Source organism: Nelumbo lutea, chromosome 4 (assembly GCF_056320005.1).
Source record: "Nelumbo lutea isolate HS-2025 chromosome 4, American lotus-T2T, whole genome shotgun sequence".
Lineage (NCBI taxonomy): Eukaryota > Viridiplantae > Streptophyta > Magnoliopsida > Proteales > Nelumbonaceae > Nelumbo > Nelumbo lutea.
The window spans coordinates 48,426,571-48,438,206 of NC_142687.1; the positions used below are offsets into that span (position 1 = coordinate 48,426,571).

At 42.5% G+C, this 11,636-nt stretch overlaps 1 protein-coding gene and 1 pseudogene across 1 annotated transcript; both read right to left on the reverse strand.

The window, feature by feature from the left end:
- Positions 1–6,042: 6,042 nt before the first annotated feature.
- On the reverse strand, positions 6,043–6,690 carry LOC148855639 (uncharacterized). The gene has a single exon (XM_088984934.1). It carries the CDS (start codon positions 6,688–6,690, stop codon positions 6,043–6,045), a length of 648 nt encoding a protein of 215 aa, XP_088841060.1.
- Positions 6,691–7,678: 988 nt separating this feature from the next.
- On the reverse strand, positions 7,679–8,766 carry LOC148855640 (ethylene-responsive transcription factor ERF039 pseudogene; annotated as a pseudogene).
- Positions 8,767–11,636: the final 2,870 nt, after the last annotated feature.

Genomic DNA, 11,636 nt, shown 5'->3' on the forward strand with positions numbered 1-11,636 from the left:
AGATTCTATAATCCATTAGATGATAACAATGCAGGAGTTTCAGATTTCTCCCTGGAAGGTGTTATTAGAGGATGCTCGGTGGTGATTGACACTCCAAAGAAACTTTCCTGTTAGACCACAGGTGTTCCTTCAATAACAAGGAAATGAACTTTGGTATTTGCAGAGATATTATCTTTGCTTTTTCAGGACCAAGTGGAGTAGGTAATTCAATTAGAGCAGATCTACATGAAGTACTTCAAAGACTGAGGCTAACGCAATCATCAAATATCAGTGACTTCATTATTAGGGGTTTCCAAATCCTTAATAGCCTGGCCTAGGGAGTGACACTGGCAGGGCAACTAGGGTTCAGGCATGACATGCCACATTAGAGAGGCCAGATACCTGACTCAGAGCTTGCAAACAGATTTTAGATGGGTCCCTAGGTCTGCCAACTCGCTTGAAGACTATCTAGCTCATGGAACAAATATACACTGCTTAGCATAAATTATCTTTTAGAATGAATGTAAAAAGAAACTGGGCGACTTTAGGTAAACGTGGAGTAGCAATGGGCTAGCTCCATTACAGCTTGTATATAGATATTCATTTTTTTTGAAAACTGTTAAAGTATTTCATTTCAAAAAACTCAAAATGTAAGGATCAAAATTTCATTCTATGAAATTACAAAAATATTTTCCCAAGATATGAAGAAGGTATTGTAATTCTTTCCTTTGAATAAATTATGATTTGCCAACCATGAGTATACCGTATACCCACTACCCTTTTGATAACCTCCTCTACTGAAACGTCTGAACCCTGTTTTCCTTCAAATATATGAGCACTTCTCTCCCCCCACAATGCCCAAAAAACTGCTGCTGGAATAATACTCTATGCCACTCTTATCGCCCTTACTGCCCTTACTAAAACCTTTTAAATTCCAAGCTCCTAAAATGCTCTTAATATCTCCCAGAAGGAGCATCTCCAGCCCAAACAATTCTAGCATCTTTATCCATATCCTATATGAAAAATCGCAATGTAACAAGTGATCTTCGATTTCTACATATCTGCTATATGTGACAGCCAACATCATTCACTTATATGACCCTTCTAACCAGATTCTCTCTAGTTAATATTTTGCTTAAAACTGCAGTCCACACACAAAAACAAATACAGTTGGATGGGACACTTCTCTTCCAAATTCTTGAACTTGGAAAATCAGAGATGCATCAAATACAGGGATTTTTTTAGGCCGTGGGGGTGTATATGTTTAATCATTAGAACCCTTGTTTATTTACCTAACCCTGAATTCTTGTACTGAAAAAAAAAATTAAAGAAACAAAAAGTGTATCATACAGTTAAACACATGAAAAGTAATTTTCACATTTCACACATATATGTATTATGGATCAGATTGTATATTCAAATTGATTGGGTAGATTTTTTACCCAAATATAAATAGATCAAATTCAGATCATGTTGATTGGATAATATTCAAATTTGAATCAAAACAAATGGATATCATTTGCAATCTTTGAAAGAGAAAGGGATGCAAATTGGACCAGATTATTAGGTCAAGTAGAGGCAACTTGCCTGACTTCTATATAATAGCCCCACCCTCCTGTCCTCCCTTTCCCCACTTGGCCTTTTATTATACAACAACTAAAAGAGGTTAAGAAGGGAATACACCTCCCAATCATTTAGATTTCTCCGGAATTTGGGGTTCTAAACCCCAGTATCATTCTGCACTTCCAAATACTCAGCCACTATTGATTCTTGTTTAGGGCTAAAAAACACGGATTTTGATATATACCCTCCTTGCACCATTGATCCTTCCAAAACAATAGCCATTGCCCATTTTCCAACTTCATACTTTATGCCTTTCATGAAATGGGGTACTTTCTGAACACCCATCTGAACCTGTCCACAACATGTCCAGTTGATTATTGAACCTCAACAACCACTTCGATAGTAGGGCAATTTCACCTACTTCAATTTTCTAATCCCTACTCTACCCATCTTCTCTGCTTTACAAACCTTCTGACTCACCAAATTATATTTTGCCTCAACCATCCACACCAAAATCCCCACATTTTCTTCTCCAATACAGCAGAATTTTTTTCCGGAATAAGGACAAATAATGCATCGGCGAAGATGCCAACACAATATTAGTCTGACCTATCCCTCTTTTGACATATATTTAGTTTTATGTGAGGCATGTTTCCTTTTCCACAACAGGCTTCCATATAGCTTCATTGGAAGTTTCCAAACTCTGCACCCCCATTCTTCAGCCCACCCATCTAATTCAGCCAGCTCTCCTACTGCCATTATTTCACTTTTGGAAAATATTTGTCTGAAGGCCAGTAACCATCACAGTACAGCCTTGACATTCCACAATTAGTCTTCAGAAGCATCACAAGAAATTAGGGTTTAATTGCAAAAGTAACACCTCAACATCACCCTCAAACATGCTATTTTAACCATTTTGCTAAGACTCTCAATTATGCAAATGAAAAGAAGAGGAAAGAAGGGATCACCTTGTCTAATGTCCCTTGAGCTCCAGAAATTCAATAAGAACTTCCATTTACCAAAACATAGAGGAGGGATTTTTATTCAATTCTCCCACCTTTCACTAAGGTTAACCCTTCTTAAAGTGTAGTCCAATTGTCCAAAAACTTCCAATTTACATGGTCATATGCCTTCTCCATGTCTACTTCACATAGTAGACCATCTCTTCCAATCCTCCTTGTGTCAATTACTTCACTTGCTACAAGAACATCATCAACAATTAAACTTACCCCTAATGAAGGCTCATTGTGATTCTTATATCAAAGTTTCCATCACTTTAATTTGCCAACAACTTTATTATTATTTCATATACTCCCACCACAAGGATGATTGGCCTGAAGTCAGCCATTTTGAAGCACCCTTTCTTTTTGGTACCAGGGTAATAAATGTATGGTTTACACCTCTCCAATGCATTCTTTCATGGAACTCCTCAATGACCTTCATTAGCCCCCATTTACAACTCACCATCATATCTTGTTTAGTGTCACCATTAAACCATCTGGGCTTGGAGCCTTGTCTGCTCTAGGTCTTTTATTGCCTCCAATGTGTGTTCATTAGGTCTCTCCACCTCCCTACCTACTCTATAATACCATCAAATTGCAAGTCATAATTCATTGGCAATGCACTTTTTATCTACTTTTCATCTTGTATGACACTATCACCTCCCCATCTACTTCTAACTTCTTGTTTGTAGTCTCCCTCCTTGTACTAGCCATTTTATCGCCCCCCACCTTAACCATCTACATCTTGATCTTTGACATCATCTAATTTCTTCTTGATAATCATAATCTTGTTTTGTCTGTTCTCTTGTAGCTCTTTCTTCAACATCAATGATTCCATTTTCCTCCACACTGTCAATCTCTACAATCGTATCTAAAAACTTTTCTTCCTGCTAACTCCACTAAACACCTCCTTTTCTCCAATCCTTGGTCTTCTTTAGCTTCCTACTCATTATATGGCTAGCAGATCCAGTGAAAGACATCCCAGAACACCACTCTCCAGTTAATACCATAAAACCAGGTCATCCAAACCATATATGCTCAAATCGAAAGGTATTGGACCACCCCTTATGCCCCCACAGTCATCCATGGTTGGAGAATGATCAGATAAATCTGAAAATTTCTCCTCTCATTCATTTCAGTGGAAACAACAAACCCATCCAACTTGACTAGGGTAGCCTCTTTCCATTGTTTGACCACATGAACTTAGCTCCTAGATGCAGCAAATCCACCAACTTCCACCTTCTCATGAACTATGCAAACATCCTCATCCCCTTCTATTTCTGTTAACTCCCTTCTTTTTGAGTGAAAATGTTATTGTATTAGTATCACCACAGACCACCCATGGTCACCACCATTTGTCACTTATATCACAAAACTCCCAAAATAGACCCCTAAAAAGACAATGAAAGTTGGCCTACTTGTGTATGAGAAATACCAGAGATGAGGCCCACACCACTAGAATTCTTATGGCTGTTCCATACACTGGTAAAGCTTCCCGCTTGCAGCTTCAACTTCCCCAAACATTTCTAACCACCGTTTTATCCATCTCAGTTTCCTAGAGGCATAAAATCCCAAGATTCCATTTCTTCAGAAAAAGCATTAGCCACCACTGTTCTTCAACCCAAGTTTAACTCTCAGATTTTTCATGATATCATCCTCAGGGAGTCCATCACAATAGAATCCATACTTTATTCTTTAGTAGAAACTTGCTAGAAGCCTGGAATTGCAGCATTTATTTCCTTCTACCTTCCTTCTTACCTCTACTCAAACTTCCAGCTTTCTCATTCAAGCCCCACACCAATCTAAATAGTTCCTTACTAGTTCTGTGCCCTTTCCTCCCTTTTTCCTCTACTACTGTTCATTCGAACACCCAAATGTTCCCTTGTTTCCACTTCCAACCCTTTCACAGAACACCCAAAAACTCACCTATGCTGACCAACTTGGACATCTATCTGTACATTCAACCATTGCCATTTTTTCTCACCTACTCGGCATCGCAACGAACAAGTATTTATTTTTGTCACATGAGATCCTATCCACAACAACTAGGTCTAAGTATTTAGAAAGTCTATTTTTGTTTCTTCTAAAAGTTTAAAGAATTACTAATGCAAAAGCAACAAAATTTATTTTATAGGAAACAGGTAACAATTTCATAAATATAAACAGAAAATATGTACACAATGGGATCCCAAGGAGAGAGGTAGACCCCTTGTTTGGACAAGTAATCAGCCAAACTATTTGCACCCCTCAGAACCCAATGTAGTCCTTCAATCATATCCCTTGTTAACCATTTACTCTTCTTAATAACATCCCTATGACTCCAAGCTTCTTCCATTTCATCCCTCAACCAGCCTATGACTACTTTAGAGTCCCCTTCAATAACCAGCCTCTATATGTTCAAGCATTTTTCCTTTTGAACCCCTTGTAGGACAACAAGCAATTCAGCTCTTGTTGAGTCTCCAACTACAATCAAACAAGAAAATAAGGCTACTATGTTCCCATCATTGTTCCTAAACACTCCTCCAAATACCAAGGGGCCTAGGTTGCCAAAGCTGCTACCATCAAAAGCTTAACTTTAAGAAACTCTCTTCAGGCAGTTCCTTGTTGAAGATGTAGCCACTTCCCTCTGGTTCCTTCTCAAATCATCATAAGAGTAGAGTGAGAACAAATGTGAAGCTTTTACCCAATGAATCACCCTTTCCAAAATAAACTCAATACTGAACCCAAGATTCTTTCTTCCTACTTGAAAATTCTAGCATATCTTTCTTCCCACACCATCTATAAAACAGCAGCCCTCATGCATCTCCACAAAATTCGTCCTCTCTTTCTCAGCCATCTAAAAGCTCCAGCCTCAAACAAACTGACCAAGCTCGTAGGAGTCCACCTGCACCCAGAGTGAAGAACCAATCCCAAATAGAAGAAAAGAAAGAGCAAGAGATAAATAAGTGAAGAGCATATTCACCATTAGCCTTACAGATTATGCACCAATATGGAGATAAGCAAATGGTCCTTCTCTTTTGCAACATGTCTAGGGAATTGATCTTAGGCTACTTACTAGTCAAAGCCCTACTGCCAATGACTTCTCATATAAACCCTTAATTGAATGTAACATCAGGAAGAACCATTTTGTTTCCCTCTGTTTTTCATATGGAAAAATCGGGCATTCATAGTAATGACCCTATACCTATGCAATCCAAATTCCAACAATAGAAACCTTAAATAAGCAAACCAACATTCGACCTGTATCATTAAAGGGGAAAAACTATTCCCCAAATTCAGTCCCCTCCAGCCATGATAACAAAAGAAAAAAAAAATAAAGTCATAATGCCAAAGTCAACACATTAGATAGTAAACAGCACTGCATCATGACAAATCTTAAATGGACAGACATAAAACAGCTTACACAGTAATAATCCACAGAAAAGTATCAAATAGAAGTATCTACACACCAATATTTAGAAACCCCCGAAAACCCTATTCCCCACACCCTTCATACAACTTATTTGGGCAGAGAAGTAACAGGAGCAGCAGACGGCTCGGAGGCAGGAATCTTGACATATCCCATCTTCTTAGCTTTAGCAATATCGTCATCACCATCGTCAGAGAAATCCTCACTGTAGTCTTCGGATTCACGGATTTCATACCTGTTTGTGATCAACGACCACGCCAAGTACATTGTAGCAGAAGTCAAAGCTCCACAGCCGACACCGAAAAGCAAAGCAACGACGACGCTGAGAATGTCTTTCGTCCGTTCACGGAGCGAGCTGACACCGAAGGTAGAAAAAGGAACGGGACGGGGAGACACGTCGGACTTTAACATGTCGTTTCCGTACGACCGGACGACGCGGGGACGCGAGAAATCGGGGCGGTCGATGAAGAATTCAGAGGAATGGAAGAAGTTGGGTTTGGGATCGAATTCCTTGATCTCGCTAAAGACAGCAAAGAAACCAGAGGGATTTGGATCGGCAGAGTTAGGGTATTGCGGGAAGTCAAGGGAATCGGAGGGTTTCAGGGAGGAGATCGTGTAGGATATGAATAGGGTTTTGCAAGGGTGGAAGTGAAGACCAGGTCTTGCAGAAGCACCAATAGCCAGAAGCCCTAGAGAGATAAAGGCGATGAAGAAATGGTGTTGAAGAGTGGACGCCATTGAATGCTTGCAAGAACACGAGAAGGGAGAAACGAATATAGAGGAAAGAGACGATCGGAACGTATATAAAGAAAAGGGTCAGCCACGCGTTATAACGCTAAATAGATAATAGATTACGATATTGTGCTGCGGCAGTGGCTTCCCCCACAGAACACGCCCCAATAGTGGCCCATATGCACGTCTCAGCGTGTATTGAGAACATCTTTCGTATTTGTTATTGGGAGATGTTCCCGATACACGATTAGGATGTATTGTTGGACGTTATCGAGGCGCATTTGTGACTGCGGGGGAGTGACATGTGTTTGTGTTTGACATTCCTTATTTTAAATGTCAATTTAATAGCCGAACTTTAAAATACGACAATCTAATACACAAACTTTTAATTTGCAACGATCCAGTACCCGATGTTAATTCACTGTTCATCAGAAAACGAAAATGCATGAATTAATTTTTGAAATAACAAAAATGACCCCAACTATAATTTTTCTTTGCAAGCAGGAACCACTGTTCACCACAAAACCAGTTCCTCACGCCGATGATGTCAAGCGAATGTGACGCTGGAAATGTTGAAATCAACGCTCAAAAGCAACGCCGGAATTTTCCCTATTTATAATCTCTGACCTAAAGAAAATCTTGACTTATTATATGTAGATTGTCTTGTAAAGTTAGGGCTTCTGGTTTTCTGATTGCATGGAGGAAGAGCAGAGCTTTTGGTTTTTTGATTTTGGGCCGCAACAACAGAAGCAGGAGAGCAACGATGCTCGTGCGGAGTTCTAGCAGGGTTTGGAGGAGTTGATGCATGGTCATTTGCCGTTGGTTGCATGGAGGAAGAGCAAAGCTTCTGGTTTTTTGGTTTTTTTATTTTGGGCTACAGCAATAGAAGCAAGACAGCAACGATGCTCGTGTGGAGTTCCAACGGGGTTTGGAGGAGTTGATGCGTGGTCATTTGTCGTTGGTTGCGTGGAGGAAGAGTAGAGCTTCTGGTTTTCTAGTTTCTAATTTTGGGCTGCGGCAACAGAATCAGGAGAGTAGCGTTGCTTGTGCGGAGTTCCAGTGGGGTTTGGAGGAGTTGATGCGTGGTCATTTGTCGTTCCTTCAACCTACATGTGATGAAGTTGGCTGCAGGCAACACCAAAGACGAAGAGAAGTCAAATATGTTTGGAGTAGTGGTGTGGTCGAGGAGTAGATTAGGCAGGTCAAACAGTGCGTCTTCGTTTGTGGGTGGAAACATTGATGATAATTCTCCTTGGTTGTCATCCAGCATGATGATGAGAGTTGGGAAATGAGAAATTGGAAATTTTGGTTGGCTCTACTCGCATTGGTCTTCGGTTTCAACTTTGCAACTTGCTGGTTGCTTGTCGAATGTGGTTGCGGCTGCTTTGGCAGCAGCAGCATGGATGTCTTTGTGCGATAAGATGGTCGGACGGGGAAGCTCATGAACCATCTCAGGGAAATTGAGGAAAGTTGAATTGCCTTTGATAACAAGTCCAACAAACATCATGGGCTCGGGCGGCCATCTCTAGAGTGGGGAATGTCCCAAGACAGATTCTTGATTTCTTTCTTGGCTCACTGATTTCCGACACCCATTTGCCCCAACTACGCATCCTCACTCCACGATAACCAGGGTGATTCCCATCGTTACTGCTTAGTCTTCTGCCACCTCCTAGTTTCATTCCCAATTTTCACTTCTTGGACAACTTCCTTCTTTTTGAACTATGTTTGCATGGAGGGTAAGGCTTGGATGGAGGACGGTCTCTTTGAAAGACAGGGAAAGGTCTATGGGTAGAGAGAGAGGTTTTTGAGGTTAAGGATGTTGGGATAAGGGATCAAAGTGAGGGAGTACTCGGGTACTGGATGTCGGATGTTGGATGATGGTTCCATTTCAATATGATGAGGAGCTCTATTTATTGGGGAGATCCCATGATCTTCAAAGGTAGGAGATAAAAGTATTTGCGACATATCGGGAAAGGGAATATTGGATTCGCTGTCAATTATTAAGTGTGCTACTAGGTTTCACCACGTGTCACATGAGAATCTTCCTGAGGATTGGCTAACCTTCTCCTCAAGATTCCTCATTACTCACGTGTGCTACTACCTTTTGCACGGTTTAACTTAATTGACGTGGCATTGACGACGTCACTGTCTAGCAGTCCACGCCTTGTTGACTCCACATGGCATTTTGGTGTGTCTTTTGTGGTTGTGGGTTCCACATGTCTCTAGGCACACGCAGGCCTTGCCCACCCTTGGTCTGGGTCGTAAGTGGAGCTGTAAACCGTGGGTTTATCACAGTTTTGCGATACGCATTGTGAGTTCATCGTAGGGTTTGTAGTGTGTTGCAAGTTGATTGCAGCACAAGGGTTGACTGCAGGTTGTTTCATCCTCTTCATGGCTCCTCAACAGGGAAAACCAGACTCCTTTTTTGCTGACTACGTTAGGGAAGTCGATACTACCGCATTGGTAGTGGAATGGGAGGCGGCCCTGGTGGTCGATGGTGGGAGGAGTTTCTGGCCTCCCATGCCTATGTCCATGGGTAAGGATGGCTCGTTTGATGTTATCACTGCCACAGAGATAATGAGTCTTTGTGACCCTATCAATGTGTCTATGTCCTACAAGTGTTAGGAGCTCCGAACCGATGGCTCAAAATCTCCCAACAGCTATACCGCCTGGACGCAATACATTCTTGAGAACCCTATGTATTGCCAAATGTTACAAGATGCCAGGCTTCTTAGATTTGTGGATTGTTACACAAATCTCATGGGTCGGGAGGGCGTCAAGTATGTCAACCACCTTCTGGGTCATTGGTGTTGCCGCACCCACACCTTTGCGAGTGCATTTGGGGAGTTTACCGGACAGTGGAGGATGTGGCAGCCTTGTTGGTGCTGCCGGTTGGAGGTGTTGTATCTGCGCAGCATTTGCAACATATTAAGTCTATCCCTACAGAATTGAGGGGGTTGTGTAAGGAGCTTCTTGGGAAAGTTTCTCCATATAAAGCGTTGGTGGACCAATCCACTTCCCGGGGTAAAATGCCGTTGGACCAGTGGATGGGATATTGGTTTGAGTGCCGTGGTGGGAGGGATGTCATGGTGCGAGGTGCTGGCTCACAGTGTCACCTTGCTGCCTATATTCTCTATGTGGCATCCCGTTTCTTGTTCTCGGGAATTCCTGACTATGGTCTCCGCACCATTCTGATTCCCCTTGCTGTCCTTGCTGCCAGTGGACATCAGCTTCTATTGGCGTCAATGTTTCTCGAGTATTTATACGAGCAACAGAATGACACTGTGTAGAAACTTAATGACCCTAGTTGCAAGAGGCGTGAATTATGTTTTCGCCCCCTTCCTTTGGATGTTCATCTGTAAGTGGTTTGAGCTCAGTGTGATGCCGTGAAGTCTATGCCCTTTCCGTGTACATGTTACCACTCTTGATGGTGGCGGGGCAGAGGAAAAAGTTTTCGAGGTCTGTAGGGGGAAGCGCTAGCTTCAGGCCAAGAGACATGGAGAGTGTTGCAACGAGTATGGCACGATTGATCACCTAGCCTAGTGTTATTGCCTACATTGATTGCACAGGTGAGGCACATCTCTCTGCGTACCGCCCGGACCGAGTGCTTTGACAGTTTGGGTATGATGACATGGGCGCCCAATTTCTGACATCCAATGGGGAGGACGTGTTTTGGGTGCAATGTCACAACCGTGCTTTCCTTGGATGCACACACTTCCTGGTAGCTGGTTATGGGAGGGTGTAGGTGTGCAAGTCCCTTCATCTTTCGTATCTTTGCGCGCTATTTGGGGGGTTCTAGGAGTTATTGTGGACAAACCCCATCTTCATCATGCATTGGCTTCTCCTGAGTGTCTTGCTGCTAACAAGAGGGGAGGTGCAGCCACTCTTCATCCTAGTTCACCGAGAAAGCCACCGACCAAGCGTGACGGGAAACGACCGGCTGTTGATGAGGGGGAGTCTAGCAATCCCACTCCTATGAAGAGGGCAAGGTCTGCAAGGGTGCCCAACTCTTTTCAGACCGGTGGGGTACCAGAGCCTTCAATTGCGCCCTTATCGCATGCGTGTGAGGGTGGCTAGGAGCCTCCGACATCAGCCCCTATGGAAAGGACTACACTGGTTGTGGAGTGGGTGGAGTTTCTAGTTATGGTGCCCTCTCTCGGGAGTGCCATCGTCCGTTTCTCAAGCGGGCGAATAAAGAGAGGGCCCCCCTCACCTAAGCGGGGTCCCATAGGTAATGCATCGGTATGTGGTTCCAGCCAATACACTGTGCTCTTCTTTAGAGTTTCTGTTATCATATCAGTGCAGGGAAAGGTGTGAGACTGGTGGGCTGGTCGGTGGCCTGTCTGGGTTGAAGCCGAGTTGGCTTTGTTGGACTATTCGGGGATGGCAGGGGTCGGGTTGGTTAAGTAGAATCTAGAGGGTGCTTCTTGTCTCCTCTTGCATTTGTTCTAGCTTCATGAATCGATCTTCAAAAAGTGCCTCAAACCCATAAACTTTGTTTGACAGTATCTCAATATTGGCTTGGATAGGTGTTTCCATTTCGGGTTGGTTTTCCACCCCAAGGTTGGTGTTCTCTTGAGTGTTGTTCTACTCTTCAGGGATGGTGGCGAGGTTGATCCTTCTCGAGGACATTCTCTATGATCAAAGATGAACCAGAGATTCTAATATAAGCAAGGTAAGGCTTGGATGGGGGACAGTCTCTTTAAAAGATAGAGAGAGGTTGATGGGTAGAGAGATAGGTTATTAAGGTTAAGGATGCTAGGATAAGGGATCAAAGTGAGGGAGTACTTGGGTACTAGATGCTGGATGTTGGATGATGATTCCATTTCAATATGAGGAGGACTTCTATTTATGGGGGAGATCCCAGGATCCTAAAAGGTAGGAGATAAAAGTATTTGTGACATATCGGGAAAGGGAATATTGGATTAATTGTCAATTATTAAGTGTGCTAC